General features: G+C 46.6%; 1 protein-coding gene across 1 annotated transcript in view; it reads left to right on the plus strand.

Annotated features, from left to right (window-relative positions):
• The window catches only part of TCERG1L (transcription elongation regulator 1 like), a 197,870-nt gene that overhangs the window by 118,719 nt on the left and 60,671 nt on the right, over window positions 1-18,480 (plus strand). The window contains exons 5-6 of the mRNA XM_084758363.1: window positions 12,070-12,164; window positions 16,129-16,217. Coding sequence (XP_084614489.1) covers window positions 12,070-12,164; window positions 16,129-16,217 — 184 coding nt within the window. The remainder of the gene's footprint in view (window positions 1-12,069; window positions 12,165-16,128; window positions 16,218-18,480) is intronic.

Below are 18,480 nucleotides of genomic sequence, written 5' to 3' on the forward strand. Positions count from 1 at the left end.
TTCCTGTGGATAGCAGGTCATTCACTGCTGCATTCATCTAGTCAGCTAACACACTATTTATTTGGGCAATTAATGTGTGTCAGTCACACAGTTGATTTATAATTGATCTAAGATTAAGAGATACGACTTTGGTTCCAGAGCTCACAGACATGAGATGGGTCTTTTATGTGTGATGCAAAATCACACTTCAAGCCACACAGCAGTAGGGACCTTGCTCAGTGAGGCGGCCTAGGTTCAGGCTTTGAGGGCTGTGAGAGTGGTCTCTGTGAGAAGAGGGGGCTTTTTCCAGGCAGAAAGGGAAGTAAGCCCCCAGAATCTGAGCCACAGAGGCACAGAGGAGCAGTGTGGTGGGTCCCAGGAGCAATCCGCTCTTCCTGTCACTTCATGTGGAAGTAGTAGGGGGCGCGGCCAGCCCAAGGAAGGTGGCTGAGCCTCACCTGCAAAACAAGAATTGTAGACAGAAACGCTGAGGTCATCTCAGGAAAAAGAACACACAGTAGCCAAGGATTCCAATCTGCTCCGCGGTGAACACACTGTTCTCCATGTGGTCCAAAGACTTAGGGAGGACAGATTTCCAGTTCAGCTTGGGGAGCAGCGGGGGCTGTGAGCGGCAGAGATGGACGGAGAACACATGACTCTAGATAAACATGATCAGGAAGTCTCATAGGGAGCGCTGTGGGCAGAGCTGAATCCTGAGAGTGAGAGCTGATGAGCAAAGAATGGGATTGGCATCTGGGCTGCAGAGGGCTGGGAGAGTCAGGGAGGGGCAAGGGAAGCCATTGGTCAGGGTTGCAAACAGAAGTATCAGTTTGTGGGCTAGACATCCTGATGCTTGTTTGACTGGGAGTAAGGAATCCCTGGGGTGCAGTGCAAAGGAATATTCCAGAGCTGGACCCTGGAGAGGGGCTGTGTTTTCCATACAGAGGGTCTTGTCTTACCAGGTGCTTCGTAGTAGGTTAGGATTGATCACTTTAAAATTTTAATATCACTAAATGAAATAGGCATTAAAGTTGCAAGTTCCCTGGAAAAATGCCTACGGCCTCTAAAGTGATCAAGTCTCTGCTGTGGCTCATGGTGTCAGAACACAGCCACTTTGAGCCTCTTTCTCTCCATTCCCTCGAAATGCACTGTGCCTGCCTTTGGTGACAGGGTGGCTTCTTGATGCTTTGGCAGACAAATTTTTCTTCCAAATAATGGGTGGTGGGTCTGCTTTGGTGCCAGTCTACAACGGATGGCGTGGCCGGATGTGACAAATGAAATCTGTGTGCACAGAACTGTTCCCATCCTTCAGTGCAGGACCCACGATCCCAAGCCTGCATTCCTTAAAGGTTATGTTTGCCTTAAGCTAATTAAAGCCATTTGTATCAAATGACTGGGATAGCTTGCCTTTTGAAAATAGAGAAAATAGCTGAAGAAGTTGCTTAAGAAAGTCTGAGTTAATTTCATCAACCGAGCCGAGAACTGCGCTATTAATTTTATTACATCTAAATGCAGAAATAAATCAGTTAGGTGAGGATTGCATTTCCATGTAGATTAGTCTGCAGAAGTCAGCGCTGACTCAATCTGAGCTCTCTGGAGGAGAGCGGCAGGCCCAAACTCAAGCAGCAGGCATGTAAATCAAAAGCTGTTCACCGAGCTTGCGAGCTTGCGGAGGGAGCCCAGCGTTCTTCTGGAACCACCCTCCTGCTTCCATCACGTGAGGCTGCCAGCACAGGAAGTGCTCTTGTGCATTGGGCCCAGGCTGCCTAAGTATCTGTCCATTTAAATCATGCAAATGCAGTACCCTAGGATGAATTAATAATAAATCCTGATTTATGACTGTGTTGTGTTTAGATGTTTGCTTCTACATTATCAATTCACTGAAGTTCTCCCAGTGTGAAGCCCCCAAAAGCAGCCAGGCCACATGAGGCTAGCTCCAATGGGTTCCTTCCCTCCTTCCTTCCTTCCTTCCTTCCTTCCTTCCTTCTTTCTTCCCTTCTTCCTTCCCTCCCTCCCTCCCTCCCTCCCTCCCTCCTCCCCCTCCTTCTTCTTCTCCCCACCTCTGTTGCCCAATAGGCCCTGAGATCATATATCAGGAACACCCATCGTGTTGTGTATCATATGGCACCATGGATACATCTTGGTCCAGAGCCATTATCCTGTTTTGTGGTCAGAGAAATTGAAATTCAGAGAAGGAAACTGTCTTAGTTAGGTTTTATTGCTGTGAAGAGACACCATGACCAAGGCAACTCTTATAAAAGAAAACATTTAATTCAGGGCTATCTTACAGTTTCAAGAGGTTTAGTCTGTTATCATCATGGCGGGAAGCATGGCAGCGCGCAGGCAGACATGGTGCTAGAGACAGAGCTGAGAGTTCTACATCTTGATCCTCAGGCAGCGAGGAGGAGCTTAGTTCAACACTGGGTGTAGCTTGAGTGCATATATATATATATATATATATATATATATATATATATATATATATATATATATATATATATATATATATATGCCCTCAAAGCTGCCTCCAAAGTGACATACTTCCTCCAACAAGACCACACCGTCTAATAGTGCCACTCCCTATGGGAGCCACACTATTCAATCCACCATAGAAACCACCTTTCTTTCGTGGCTGCTTTGTGGCTGCTTTGTGGCTGAATTGACTTTTGACACTTTGCCCATCTGACTTTAGGCTCTGGGTAGAGCCCAGATCTCTCTCCGGGTGTGGTAGCCACTGTTGTGTTTGCCAACTTCTCAGATCAGATAGAGGGAGGCAGGCTTCTCTCATCTGAGCTAGCTACAGCTCTTCCTTTCCTTCTCCTTGTCCTAGTATCTCTCTTCCTCCATGTCCTGGCAGAAAACTCTAGGACAATCTCCCCTGGTGACCAGACAGCTGAAGGTCCCTTGGCCCCAGGGTTATGTGCTCAGGTCCAGAGGGCAGTGCTAGAGGCCACGCATTTCCCAGCCTGAGGTCCAAAGAACCACACAAATAGAGGGGCAAGAAGGGGTATTTCTGAATACAGCATAGACCCCAGACACCCAACAACACTGTCATCATGGGAGGTAATGATATAGCTTGAACAAGATCCACTCTGGGCTTATAATTATCCCATTCTAGAGAGTCGGGAGTCACAAATCTCTCTCCTGCATTACAATTGCTTTAATATTGAATCCTATTTTTACAAAATGTTCCTATTTGATCAAATTTAATGATACAATTTAGAAAATGAATATATTTAATCATGCCTTTCTTGTCTATATTTAACTGAAGGTTACATTAAAAAGGTACCTTGAGGAAGTTTCAAAATATGAAGTGATGAATGTCCCTGCCAGCACTGGAATGTTAGGACAGCCACATTTAACTTTACCCTTGTCAAAATGCACCTTAGACTAGCACCAACCCCTCATGAAGTCTCATTTCTTCTGTAAACTCATAGTGGGCTGTAGATGGAGGACTTAAAAAGTCCTGGGTGTTTTCAGTGGCAGCCCATTTGGTATTGAATACCCAATTGGTATGGTTGTGCACTTCCCTGGAGAAGATGATTCCTCCCACTCTTGGCTGGCTTTAGGAGTATATGGTGTGTGTGTGTGTGTGTGTGTGTGTGTGTGTGTGTGTGTGTGTGTGTGTATGGTATGTGTGTATGAACATATTAATGAAAAAGAGGACATATTTGGAATAGGAAAGGCAAGAGGAATCATAGATGTATTTCATAGTCCCCCAAATTAAAAAAGCCTTCAATATGTCAATAAATAATACATAGAGCTTATTTAATTTTCTTATATTTGTAATACACTATACCTGGTTCACGTTTTTAGCTCTCACAGCCCTCAGTGTGACCATCTGCTTTGCCTACCAAGGAGAGAGGCAGGGGTGGGTATTTGCAGAAAGACACGACAGTGGCAGGGTTACAGGCCCCTTCCATCAGCACAGGCTGAAAGACGGAGCTAAAGCCATATGAATTGAAATCTGGGACAGCAACCCATGTGCAGCCTTCATGTGGGTGCATAGAGGTTGTTACAGATGCATGCTCACCAAGCAATTACCACAGAGCTACTGGCCTCGCTTTGTTTGCTTGTTACTGCAGCTCTCTGGAGTGGAGTGCCATCATCCCATCTATTGACTCTGATTTGACTTAATGATGGCAAGAACTAGCAGGTGAGGATCTGCATCCCCAGAGCCTTTGTGATGTTGTGGATATCTCTGATGGGGCCTGAGGATCCCAGGGGCCCTTGAGATAGGCTTAGAAAAAGGTGGCATAAATTCTTCCTTGGATGCCTTTCCTTCCCCCTAGCTGAGCTTTGATAGGAGGAATCGCAGGTATCTCACGCTTGGTTCTGAGTGGTTTCCAGACAGCTGGAGGATCAGCAGATTGGGGGTGTACTCACAGAAGAGGACAGCAGAGTGCTACGGGAACAGGAGTTGCTGTGCTGGTCTGGGGAGAGTGGATAGTGGTGTGCTTAGGGGAGAAGAAAGCAGTGTTCTGGGAGAAAGGTTGGCAGTGTTCTGTAGAGATGGCAGTGCGATGCTATGTGGTGGGGCCTTGGCAGTGTGCTGTGTGGTATTGTGTGGTGGGTGTGGTGGGGGCCCTGGCAGTGTGCTATTGTGGTGTTGTGTGGTACTGTGTGGTATTGTGTGGTTGTGGCCCTAGCAGTGTTCTGTATGGTGCTGTGTGGTACTGCATGGTGCTGGGTGGTGGGGCCCTTGGCAGTGTGCTGTGTGGTACTGTGTGATGCTGGGTTGTGCTGTGTGATGGGGGTCCTGGCAGTGTGCTGTGTGGTGCTGTGTGGTATTGTATGGTTGTGGCCCTTAGCAGTGTGTTCTATGGTGCTTTGTGGTGCTGGAGCCCTTGGCAGTATCCTTGTCTATACTAAGCTCCTGGGAATTTCAACTGTTCCATAATCTTGATCTAAACATACCATTTTTTTTACAAAGTAAGTATGTAACCTGCAGGTGCAAAGGTCAAAGCACCTGCCACAGGCCACTAGCTTCCCACCCTGAGGAAAACCTATCCATGTGGTCCTTAGAGGCTCTTGTGCTGTGATTTTTGTGGTGGGCTATAAATATGAGCTGTGGGGCTTACCCATTAGGTACCCAAGTGAACACCCTCTAGTGATCTGATATTACAGGTCCTGGGAGGACACAGGAAGTTGAAAATACCCTCGAAGCAAAAGAAAGGGAGAAACTTCATAGCTGTCTAAGAATATAGAGGCTGCTAGATTAATAAAATAATGGCCACCATCCTCGGGACACATTTACCTGTTTATCTACACTTGTCACTTTGTGTATACCCATGTGCACATGTTTCAATATGTGAACCTGTGTATGTACACACTTGTCTCTTTGTGTATAGACTTTTGTCTCTGGGTGAACTTGTGTGGACACATGTCTCTTTGTACATATTTGTATGTCTGTGGGTATGTATATATGCGTATGTATCTCTTTGTGTGCATCTGTGTGTATGTCCACCTGTGCAAAGCATCTTAGAGAGTCAGAGAACTTGTCCCACGTGTGCTAGGCCAAGCACTAAGGTCCAACTATGATGATCCGGAGCTTCTCAGTGCACTGGCTTCCTGGAGCCCAGTGGAGCCTGCTCAAATGTGGGGAGTGAGTCCTTACTTTTCTTCTTCTGGCTTTGATTCCATGTTACCTTGGCCATGGCTTTGATACCATGTTGCCTTGGATGGAGGATATTGCCTGAATAGCCCAGCTTGCTATTGAAATGGATTTAAGCTTTTTGGAGAAACTGCTACATTTTTCAAGGTCACAGGAATCTCTCTTCCTGCCCTCTCCTATCTCAACCCTTACTTATGTCTCTTCTCTGTGTCTGCCTCTCCTTCAGCCTTAGTCCATTTGTTCATCTTCTTCCCTGCTCCAAGCCTGTGGCCAGATCCCGGCGTTGACCCAGACTGCTTGCAGGATATGTGCTTAAAAAAACAAACAAACAGGAATGTTCTAATTTAATGTTCTTCCCTTTAAAATCTCAACTTTAGACTGGAGATTAGAACTTTGTTTCTCTTGAAATTGTGCAAGATCATTCACTACCCATTAATTAACCTCTGAACATATGATTAAGGGGGCCAGAAAGGTAGGCTGGGAGCTGACTCTGAGGTCACTTTCTAGATCCAGAGTATACATGATGTCAGCTTCCTCTGGGCACAGCAGGTCACAGACTGCATCTGGGGTGGGCAGCCACAGTGTTCTGGGTAACATGTGGCATTGCACGTTAATGATACTGAAACACACTTGCCACACACGTTATCAAAGAGCTTAAGTGTGTCTCAGGGTCCCCTCTCCCCCTGCAGTCCCACAGGACAGCCATACTGCAGTCTTCTTCACATAGCTGGCACTGTGATGTGCAGTGTTCCTGTATCTATAGCCTCATGTGGCCTGTCTGCATCCGACAACCAGACAGTTGCAGGTTCTGGAATGTTTTAGGAAAACTGACCCATTACCACACAGGCCTAGGATTCCCTTACAGTCAAGTGAAACAATGGAGGGATGGAGAAACAGTGTGGAAGTCACATTACAAGGTGGGTCACACTTCAGGGTTTGGATGGTCTCACAGTCTAGAATCCATACACCTTGAAGAAGCTCAGCCCTGCCCTCCTGTCTGAGTGTTTTACCACCTCATTGGCACAGGAAGTTCCAAGAAAATAAAAAGGGGTGGAAAATCAATTCTCTCCGTCACTTGTCAACTCTGAAATCACAACCTGTGAAAAATTTAGGAGAACTCAGGAGTGATTTGCGTTGCCATGAAAATGATCTCCAGTTTTGTGGTCTTCGGCAGCTCCCTGTGGCTGTACTAGGGAGACAGTGGCTGGGGAGACTGCAGGATCATCTCACAGATGGACACCAGGAGCCCAGGAGCCTGCACTCATAAGACCAGGAGTCCTCTAGCTGGCTGGAGGGCCTGGCAGTACCTATTTTTCTGCTATTCACTTCCTGGAAGGGGATCTCTGAGGACAGTGCTGGTGTGACCTTCCTGGGAGGGCTGGTGCTTGGCATGAGCATTCTGGGATGGACTCCTCGGTCAGGTGGTAGACTCCTTGTCCTGCTCCTGGAAGGACAGTTCTGTCCCCTACTGCCTTGTCACTGGCTCCTGAACTCCTGTTTTGATTTTTGGCTGTCCCTCCAAGGGTCTGAGGACCCCTTTGTCCACTATCCAGCCTTTATGGTCCTCAGGGAGCACTGAGAGAACACCCCTCACTCCTCTCCACCAACAAGGGGCCCTGTGCAAACTCCTAAGAACAGGAAGCCACACCTTCCAGTCCCTATGACATCACAGCTCTGGCTCCTGTCCTCCCAGACTACTCTGTTATCTATTTCTACTGGTCTTCAAGATTGCCAAGAAGAAAAAATAAAAGGGAAAGCTTCCTCTGGGGAGCCTTCAAATAAAAGTCTGGCCTGATCAATAGATGGATTGCAGGGAAGGCGTTGCCATCATGCCTTGTTCCTAGGTGGAAATATATCCTGCGCTCCACCCCCCTACCCCCCCCCCGGTACGTGGGGGCCTGAAGTCTTACAACTTGTTGATTTTGCTTCATAAACCAGCTCTCTTGGCCACTTCAGGGAGTCCTTTACGATGGCATCATCGGAATCCGTGGAGAGGCCCAAAGCAAAGAGTACTTAAGCATGTCAGAGTGGACCCTGCAAGTGGCCCGTGGAGAGCGCAGAGTAAGCACTTCCAGTGGAATGGCTGAGGCGCAGACCCAATTATGTCTGGGGGCTGGTGGACCTTCCCCCTTGCACCTCCGTAGGGTCTGCAAAATCAATGGCTGTTAAAAAGAGTTGGTGATTAAGGAAACCGTGTAGGGCAAGGTGCAGACATTTGTCACAGGTATTCAGGGAATATGTGTCTGCCACGAAGGGCTTTAAAATGATCATCAAAAATATTTTCTCCAAGAAACACTCAAGAGGACCAATATAAACCCATGAATCTCAAAGGCTAGGATTTAAATTCAGATCTCTCCAAAGATCAACTGTTTCCAGTAAAATAAAGACTTCAGTATGCTTTCTCAAGATAATGGGGGAATAAACATAAGCCATATTTTCTTTGCTCAGGAATAGCATTAAAGACACCTGGCCTTGCTGTCAATTCTACCAACATTCTTGGCAGTGAATATTAATTTACATATCCTCAGACGTACATTCCTGTCTTTTTACCATGCCCACAGTGTTGTAATCATAGAGTAGGCAGTGTAGAAGCAAAGCCAGCCTTATTCCTTCCTTGCAAAGTCTGTCCTGTCTTGTTCTGTACAGCTTGTACTTTATGACATTTTGGATCAAGTCCAAACCAAATGGCTTGTGACTCATTCTTGGGTAGTAAAAACCTGTCCACTTACTTCCAGTCATGAAATAGCTCTCAGCTCAGTAATTAAATATGTTGAGTCCATGGCAGTAATCAGAGCATCCAACATTCCCTCAGTTTGCCTTTTCTCTTCCCATACCTGGGTCTGTTCTGAGCTGGGTCACTGTGGGCAAGGACTCACTTCAGCTTGTATTTACTTCACTCTTTCTCAACCTGCATATGAGGGCTGTATGCAAGGCAGAAGGACAGGCATCCATAGGTCCTGCCTGGCCATCTCCAGTGGAAGCCTTCTTGGGGCCTAAACCTCCTGTTATAGCTCAGAACCACATACGCATTAGTCCAAATCTTTGCCCATCTTCTTTGTTAGGGTGCAGGTGAGGCAAACTAAGAGCGCAGTACCTGTCTATAAGCCTCTGAATAAACTCTACTTTGCCCTCCTGTACCCTACTACCTAGACTGGACCCAGAGCTGGAACCTATTATGAGGTAAAATGAGTGACAGAAATGTGTTTCACTCCTCTAACCACACCTACATCTTGCTAGTGATGTTCAGGATGAGGGCTGGTCTCCAGAGATTACAATAGCCCACCATGGGAGCATACACCCCCACCTTGACCTTTCAGGGAGGCAGGTCTGAGTTCAACAGCTTGGCCAATGTCTTAACCAACCATGTCTCCATAGTGAAACCTCCGCTGAAATTGGAAAGCAAGCTGAGGATCTCACTGGACTGAAAACATCTTCAGTTACCTAGAGAAGGCACAGAAGCAACAGGCGTTTTCTTAGCCCAGGGCCAACGTCAATGACAGTGAATCCAGAAAGTGTGAAGGAGCAAGGACTACTGCCACTATTAACGGACCGGCCTTACACTGGCTTTATGCCTCAGAGTAACAAACTTCTGTTGACTTGACTCTTTATACCATTAAATTCCCACTCTGGGCAGGAGAGAGCGGGTAGCTGGGTGAAAATGTTTAGACAGACTGGCTCAAGGCTGACGTCAAGGTTCTTCTGCTTGGGCATATTTTTTTAATGAGTTGTTTTTGCTTTGGGGAGGAGGGTCACAAAACAAATGGCCATTTCTCTCTTCTGTGTGCCCTTTCTTTGCTGATCTGTGGGATGACACTATAGTGATTTGCTGATTCTGCTCTGTCAAAGGCGGAGGCAGGATTGCCCAGTGTGCAATCGGGACAGAGAACCTGTGCCCAGGACACTTCGGCAAGGAATGAGATTCAGGAATGATCCCAGAGTTAAAAGTCTTTTAAAATTTACATTTATTTATTTATTGTTTATGTGTGTCATGGAGTGTGTATGTGTGTGTGTGTACATGTGCACGCACACAGGCGTAGCAATCTGTTTCTAGAGGTCAACCTTTACCACTGAGCCATCTCGAAGACACAAGCTCTAGAAATGTTGGTGTGCTTGGCAGCAAGCCTGGGATCAGAGGCGAGGAAGTTCTCCTGTCTCCTTGACTTTAGTCTCATGGCTTAGATGTGTTTGTTTATCCAGCTACAGGGAAGCTGATAGCTCCTCCCAAGGTAAACCTGTCTGCCTTTCTTTTTCAGCACACCCCCCCCCCCCCCCCCCGCTTTCCCTTTCTGTTTTGTCAGTACTGGGAATCCAGCTCCAGAATTCACACATGCTGGGTAAAAACTCCTCCACTGAATCACACCCTTTCCCCTTCCAGGGCAATCTTGTGCTGCATGGGTAGATAGTTTGGCCTAGGGACACATCTTGGTTGTGGCTATAACTGGTTGTGCTGGAACCCTGAGGCTAGCATGTCTGGCTTCTTTGTGAAAGGAAGGATATGAGGGGATTGCACACACAATGACAGGAGGAAGCCATGACACCAGGGTTGCTTGCTTGGCTTGCTTGCCTATGGCTTGAGCTAATGATAGCTCCTCCTTCAGAGGCAAGTACCAGGCCTCTGTCCTCTGGAGAAAATGTCAGCCAGGATGGTCCACAGAGTGACAGTGGTGGACAAGGGACCTCATCCTTATGACATCACCTAGGTACTCACACCCACTCCCTGGTGGGGAAGAGGAGCCAGAGGTAGAGCATCCATGTTACTGTCTTGGTCCACATGCTGTGCCTCTACATGACAGGGCTACTCTCTCCACGGCCAGAGCTTCCCAGCTTCTCTGTGTAGGAAGCACAGTTGCTGAATGAACATGCCTCAGTGAGAGTTCTCCTCCTCACAGTTCAGGAACAGGATGACTCCACAGCCACAGCCTTTAGGGTATCGCTATGAGCATGAAGGAAACCTCAAGTCCAATGTGAGAATCAGGTCTGTATGGCCCCAGCCCCCAGCCACCACAGAATGGGTGGCAGGTGGTCCAGTGTTGACAGTGGGCATGGTGTTGAAAGTACACAAGAAATTCACATTAGTAGATCAAGAAAGATTGAGGTGAGAGATACTAGGATGGTTCTCCTGCTTTCCCTCCTGCCCCGTCCTCCAGGCTCCGATATTTTCCCAGAGGAAGCCATTCCCAGGTCACCATTTTTGCAGAGTATGTTTGCATGGGTGTGCACATGGAAAGCCTTTTTTTGCCATCTCCTACCTTCCTCTCTGTGGCCTTTGCAGCAGAGGTTGGTGTCAAGAGCTCTGGATCCATCTTAGGAAGCAGAGCTGTCTTAGTGTGATGCCTCTTAAGCAACCAGAAGCCTGCTCCTGCTTCTCTGCTGCTTTTGCTTTCTGTTGGATTGGTGTGTGGTTAGATGGTTTGGTTTCTCTTTCTATTTTTGATGTTTAGACACTCATCAGCCTACTGCCTTTTATTGAAAGCATTTGCTATGGTTTTAGGCATTGGATAGATATATTTTGGAAAAGAAGATTTAAACTTCAATTTGTTTTTTTTTTTTAATTTAGGACTTGCTAGAGCTTGTCTTTTTCTCTATTCTTTTGCTGATACAACTACTGTTCAAATGTCATGCAGTCTCCAGCCCATGGAAACGCCCTTACCCATTTGGTGATAAGTGAGGGATAGCTAGAGGTCCAGCCACCTTGCAGTCTCCTCCACACTAGGCAGGGATGCTCTACAATGGCCATGAGGGCCATCAGCTGTCAAGGGTTTACTGAGGCTGGTTTCTGTGTCACACATTGTTCCTGTCTGGGGGAGGCCTGGGTCCTATACATCCTCAACCCAAGTAGTCTGGCCACATAGCATTACCAAAGGTAATTTATCTTGTGCTAAGCACAAGTCCAAATAAACTTCGATGATACAGAGGAAGCTCCCGACTGCCTGGGCATGGGAAACACAGGGAAAGCAACAGCAGCCATACTTGCACATGGACCTGGGAACATATGGGAAGAGCAATGGGCATAGCTAGCCATTTGCTGGTAGTATTCTTACCACCTTCCACCATGTGCTGACTCACTGGCAGGACTGTTCCAGTCCTGGGTGGTTTTTGTTGGGGACACTCTACATGAATGCATTATTCCTGGGATTCTCCATCTAAAAAATTGTGAGTGACAGAGTGAGACCCGCTAGAAACTTCAAGGACAGGCTGAAAAGAAGCCTGCAGGGAGTCACAGACACAGATGTTATGGGCAGTCCTTGCCTGGGTCAGGAAAGGGCCCTGGTGAGAGGTCCAGGTCTCTGAGGCATCAGGGTAATACTGTCACTTGACTATAGCTGAAAAGCCATGGCTGAAGTGCCTGCCTCTATACTCTGCAGTGTTGGTAATCAATTTGGATTTTCAAAGCCACATTTTGTCTTTGATGAATTTTTCAAGTCATAAGTGACATGACAAATGGAATACTAATGGCCATTGTTTTGGCCCAACAGATAAAAGCAAAGAGCACAGCCGTGCACCCCGTCCTCCTGCCCTGATGCTACAGGCCCCAGAGAGGAAGAGCCTGGTGGGGGACAAAGAGGACAAGGTGAGTGTCAACCCTTGGAGTGTTAGAGAGACATAGGCCCCAGGTCTGGGAGTTCTGGGGCTGGGACACAATCCCACATGTTTCTCACAAGGCATTTATGAAATGGCTTTGCCTGTTCACCCTGCACCACTGCGGAACCCAGGCTGGCAACTTCCGTACCCTGAGCATGGTCTGGCAGACTACCATGACCTATAGAGCTTATGCTTGGGATCCTGTGGGAGGAGCTTAGCTTCCAGTTCAGTTCAAACTGCATCCGTTTTCAGAATGAAGAGAAGGCAGGAGTGGGTAAGGCTTCTGCCTACATGTGGTTCAAAGTTAGGTTGGGGGCGGGGGCTGGAGAGATGGCTCAGTGGTTAAGAGCACTGTCTGCTCTTCCAAAGGGCCCAGGTTCAAGTCCCAGCACCCAACTGGCATCTCACACCTATCTGTAACCAGTTCTAAAGGATCACACTAGTATACATAAAATAAATCTTAAAAACAAAACAAAAAGCAAAGTTAGGTTGAGCTGTTAAAGAAACCCCAAGGTATGGCAATTTTTCTTTGAATATTCTAATTTTTGGCCATTCTCCTCACACATTTGTCAAATGGCCTTGTAAGACCAGGACACAGTCTCACTTCTGAGTAAGCTAGGCTTACCCATGTCGCTACACTTGAGAATAACAAACTGCAGGGCTCCTGCCCTCACAAGGGTGTCCTGGAGCCTGTGTGTCTCAGAACCTTCCAGCATATTCTCCTTGCTTTTCTCATGTGTTTTTACCTCGTGCACACTGGGATGCTTTGTTCTTCCTGGCCCAGGGCCCCCAGTTAGCCTCATCCCAGGACTCAGTCACCTAGAAGCTCACTTCTTCTTACCCACCTCTATTATCCCCGTATTGGGTGGTAAACACCTACCACAAGGGTGTGGTTGGTGCATACTAAAATTTGCCCTGGTGCATGAGTGTTCCAGAAGAAATTAGCACATCTCTGCCAGAATTACATATTAATTACACAGCTAGCTTCGCTGGTGCTGTCCATAAATACTGGCTTTATTACTGGGTTCTGCCAGTCTGATTCACTTTTATTACTTCCTCATCAAGCAGGAGTTTTACACCGTGATTAGCCATTTTTATCACCAACAGGAAATTATAACCAGTATGTGCCTTGTGAAGAAGATCTTGGTAATTAGCCAGAGAGAATCCTAGCATTGCCAAATTTAGAAGTTGGTCCCATCACAAATTATACTCTACCGTATTTACTTGAGTAATTTGGTACTCGGAGGCTCCATGTTGAGTTCTATTGTTCAATTAACTTCCAAATGAAAATCCCTTCCAGTTTTCCTAATTGGATTAGCAATATAAACTCTGATCTTAATGCATGTGTGTGTGTTTGTGTGTGTGTGTGTGTGTGTGTGTGTGTGTGTGTGTGTGTGTGTATTTGTTAAGACAAGTGCTTCTTAATAGTCGCTGTTAAGCTAATTATTTATCCTGATCTTATTTTCTCACAGGAAACAAAAATATTTTCCATTTCCAGAAACTTTTTTTAAATTCCACAAAAGCTTTGTTTTTATACTTATGAATGTAAAGGGTGGCTGTATAAATTAAAACCCATTTATTAAATGTAGGTATCATAGCAGAGGCTATGAGAGACCCCAGAAAGACACGGGATGCACATGCACAGAAAAAGTGACCTTTTTCTCAGATTTATCTACACACCAGAACAGGACAGGTGCTTTTGTAGCCATCCATCTACTCCCATCTCACATTTGTTGTCCTTCCATGTTGGGAGGGACTAACTGGTCCTTTTGAAAACACAGTCAATGTGTAACAGCTTTGTTGTATTATCAAAGATTTTACCGAAGAGCTGCTACACTTGGCTGATTTATCTCTTTGGGTTATCTCTCTTTAAAAATATAATTAAAAAAATAATGATGTTTTTGTGGGGATATGTGGATGAGGCTGTGGGTGCCCGAGGAGACCAGAAGATGATGTTAGATTCCTTGCAGCTGAAGTTACATGTAGCTGTGAGGTCAAACTAAGCACTAAGAACTAAACTCAGGTCGTCTGCAAGGGAAGTATGTACTCTTAACTTCTGAGCCATTACACCAGCTCCAGGTTTATTCCTATTGGCCAGTGGTTTCCAACCTTGGGTCACAACCCCTTTGGGGGTCACATATCAGATATCCTGTATATTAGGTATTTACATTACAATTCCTAACAGTAGCAAAATTACAGTTAAGAAGTAACAATGAAACAATTTTATGGTTAGAGTCAACATGACCTGGGGAACTGTATTAAAGGGTCACAGCATTAGGAAGGTTGAGAACCACTGCTCTTGGCTCTTATAGTAACTCAGAGTCCTTTCTCACATCATCAGAAATTTGTGCCAAGGATGTCCGAAACTCAGTTGCAATTCCTTCCTCCCTACCTAGAAGAGTGACAAGGAAAGCAAGCTGTGGCTGCAGCATTGTCCAGGGCCTTGGTCACTGATGCCAGGAATTGGTGCCACTACTGTCTGTCCTACACTGGCCTCATGTTACATGTTTCTGCCACTGGCATGAGTCCTAACTTCATTCAGATTTGGTTTGGAGCATGGCCAGTCATCTTTTCCTGTACACAACTTAAAATCCACTGGTGTCCTTGACAGTGAAGTCAGATTCTAAAGTGTCAAAGTGAGACACTATTTCATAATCCCTACCTCAGACCAGGTTGTCATTTGAAATAGCCCTTTAATCGCACCTGAATTTCCAGATGCAAAGAGAGGCAATCATCTTCGTTATGGTCGGAGTTTTGAGAGTGAAACCGTGTAAGCTTGTGTGGGGTGGATGGGTGGGAGAGAAAGGTCTAGAAAGGTTCGATCCCTAGAATTTATGTTCTCTGAATCCTTTTCTTTCCTAGAATGTGGCATGATTGTATTAGTGTTTGTTCACTTTTGAAGAGCCTGCTCTCTGGATGTTGCTTTTCCACAGTGAGAATTAAACTCTAGCCCATTGTTGAACCAAGAATTCATGATACTCTTAAGTAGGACAGTTAAGGATGACAGCCCGAGTCCTGGCTATGGGTCCCTCCTGGACACGTGATCCACCAGTGTTTTTAATTTCAAGCAAGATTTGCCTCTGCTGCCCCAGTTCCATCTGAGAAAAACACTGAGAAAGGCCCGTTCGATGCCTTTTTGAACTGGAGAGAATAAATGTTCATTTTTCTCCCCTAGGAGATACAAAGTTCAAACAACTCTTGTTTTCTTCATGGGGACAAAGAAAGTGACACTTTCCAAACCTAGCAAGGCATCAGAATCACATGTACCTGGGAAAATGACCCCTTGAGTGCTGTCTGAGGAAGGTGACACCAAGAGGTGGGGAATACCCCCACCACTTGCTTAGGACTTTGCTCTCACGTAAGGATGGCAGCTTGAGTCAGGTGTGGTGGCTGATACTGGGAAGGTTCATACTCAACAGGGTGAGACAAGAGGATCACTGCAAGTCTGAGTCCAGCCCAGACTATATAATGACTTCCTGTACAGCCTGGGGCAGAGTAGACTTGTCGCTTCTCCTGGCCTAATGCATCCAAACATGTCAGCCCTGCCTGTGTCTAGGCTACCTTGCAGCATGGAGGTTCTCTGTCACTGTACAGGGATTTCATGGCCCAGTGACTCCAGCCCATGAGTCCTGGGTATGAGCCCAGTGAGATTTTTCTACCCCTGCCCTGCCCCCTGGAACTGCAGCATCTGCATCTGAGAGCAGACAAATGGGGACCCCAGAGGCTGCCTCTTGTGGGTTGCTCTGTGTGTGCGTGTGATGTAGTCCATTGTCAACTCAAGCCTTCTTGCGACTGCCCAATCTAAGAGCCTCCTCTCAGCCAAGTTTTACTTTGCAGTCATTGCTGGAGACAGGTGAGCCTGCTGGGGCTTCACTACTTTCTGCTTTGTTCCTGGAACTGGGAGAGTGTCCGGAATCGAAACAATCATCTCTCTTCTTCTCTTTCTTTCAAAGGAGCCACCACCCATGCTGGTAAGAGGGGAGGACACTGCAGCAAAAGGCAACAGACCTGTGGCCTCCACGCCTGTGCCAGGATCCCCCTGGTAAGACACCCCTAAAGCCAAGAGCCATAAAACACAGCTTCACATTGTCCCAGAGTATGCTTAATGTCGAGAGAGAGAGAGAGAAGGGGGGGAGAGGGAGGGGGAGAGAAAGGGGGGAGGGAGGGAGGGAGGGAGAGAGAGAGGGGGAGGGAAGGAGGGAGGGAGAGAGAGAGGGGGAGAGAGAGAGGGGAGAGGGAGGGAAGGAGGGGGAGGGGAGAGGGAGGGAGGGAGGGAGCCCATACTCCTTAGATGTAGCATGTTTAAAAGCAAAACCTCCACCCCCAGGGCAAGTATGACTCTCCACTATTGTCACATCTGTAGAAAGGGAAATGGCACTTAAATGATGAGTTCCTGCATCCTAGTGTATTTGTATGTATTAAAACAGCAATGCCAATGCCTATAGATCAGCCAAAGTCAGCAGGGCGAGGCAAATGTAGCATGCCATAAGCTGCTAAGGATTTTCTACCCTCTCCTGCAAGAAGGAGTGCCGGGAAGTAACTGTTAATTAAAGCCATGTCTCACTCTCTCCAGCTGCCCTGAGAGGATTCCTGAGCTCCAAGTCTGCCTTACTCCAAAGCACCTTCCACAAGGGAGCCACCATCTTAGGTTTTTTTAAAAGTGCCCTTTTCTAATGGAGTAATTTGGAAACAGGATAAAAAGGTTATTATAGTAAAAATTAGTTTTTAAAACCTGACAATTGGAGTACAATATACAGCTGGGAGGAAATGCTAAATCCAACTGAGAGAAATAGCAATGATGGCATTAGGATAACGTGCCCTCCAGGCACAGCGACGGGGCACAGCAGAGTAATGTGTCCTCTGGGAGCCGCAGTTGGGGGATCCAGGTAATATGACCCCTGGGAGTTGCAATGGAGCCATCAGGATACAATATTTTCTAAAAATAGCAATGGCGTATCCAGAAGAGTGACTTTTTTATTGTCTCAGGGCCTTGCATCTTCTATGCAGAGTTAACAGAGCCTACAACCATATTCTGGCTATCCAGTCTACCTATAGAAAGGGCGTCCCTTCCATCTTGGCAAGGTAGTGTCCATATTGCAGCATCAGTGAGCTCCTGTTCACCACATTTAGCTCAGCATCTAGTTGGATGCTGCTTCCCCAAGCCCATGGGCCTCAGTGCTCTCAGAGTCCATTGTTCAGTTCTGACCCTAGATACTCGATTATGAGTTGACATCAGACCTCCGGGCTAAAGTCTTAGTCCTAGGAGACTACTTCATAAAGATGCTAGCCTGCAGGAGGCCTCAGCAGGCTACCCACATTCTACGTAGCTGACTATAAAGCCAGGGCCTCCCACTGCCTCCCTTGATTTTGGTGATAATTCTCTACAGTGACTCACAGGACTCAGGAAACTGCTTAACTGTGATTAGCTATGATTGCAGTTTTATTATAAAGGATATGACTCAGGAGCTATGAGATGGAAGAGAAACACAGGGCCCTGGGGTTGGGACAGGGCCTAATGCTTCTGTGTCTTTTTTGGGCCCCTGGCAACTGAACATATTTTCATCCCCAGAAGATCCTCATCTTGTCCCATTTCAGTGTCAGTGTCTCTATGGAAACATATTTGGGTAGGTCTTTGGCTAAGTGATTGAAATCAGTCCTACCTTTTCAGGAGGTTATGGTAGAGCTACACGTTCTCTGTACATGTACATCATGGGATGTCATGACCTATAGAGACAAATCCTCATCCTGAACACATTAGCAAGAACTCACGTGTGGTCATTTGGGCAAAGAATGCCCCTGTCTATTCAGTAGGTTCCAGGAATCCTAGAAGTTCTGTGCCAGGACCAGGGGGAAAACTATGTATAGAAACATCCATTCATCATTCTTCATGCCGTGACTTCCATGGAGCTTCCCTCTTGAGACTATACCTGTAGACGTGACCTTGAACACTAGACCCTTCTGACTAAACCCTGACGTTCCTCTCCCCCCATACAGTACTGCAATGAAGAATGAACCAGAGATGAGCCTGACTGATGGTCAGCAAGGCTCAGGGGTTATAGCTTCCTCATGCCCTGTGTGAGGATCTCTTAATTGTTAAGGTCAGAATGTGAGCCTTCTTGCCTTGGGTAGCAGGAGTCCCTTGTGTATCACATGGCCATGATATAAATAAACTGCATTCTTATGAAAGCAGACATCTGGGAATCACAGAGTTGGGGCTTGGCCCCATTTGAATGAAATATTCTATCTCAGGAAAAGGACCACATGGGGCCACTCTAAGCTCCTGAGAGTGGAGCTATCAAGTTCCA

This window comes from Acomys minous, assembly GCF_964271855.1.
Source record: "Acomys minous genome assembly, chromosome: 2".
NCBI lineage: Eukaryota > Metazoa > Chordata > Mammalia > Rodentia > Muridae > Acomys > Acomys minous.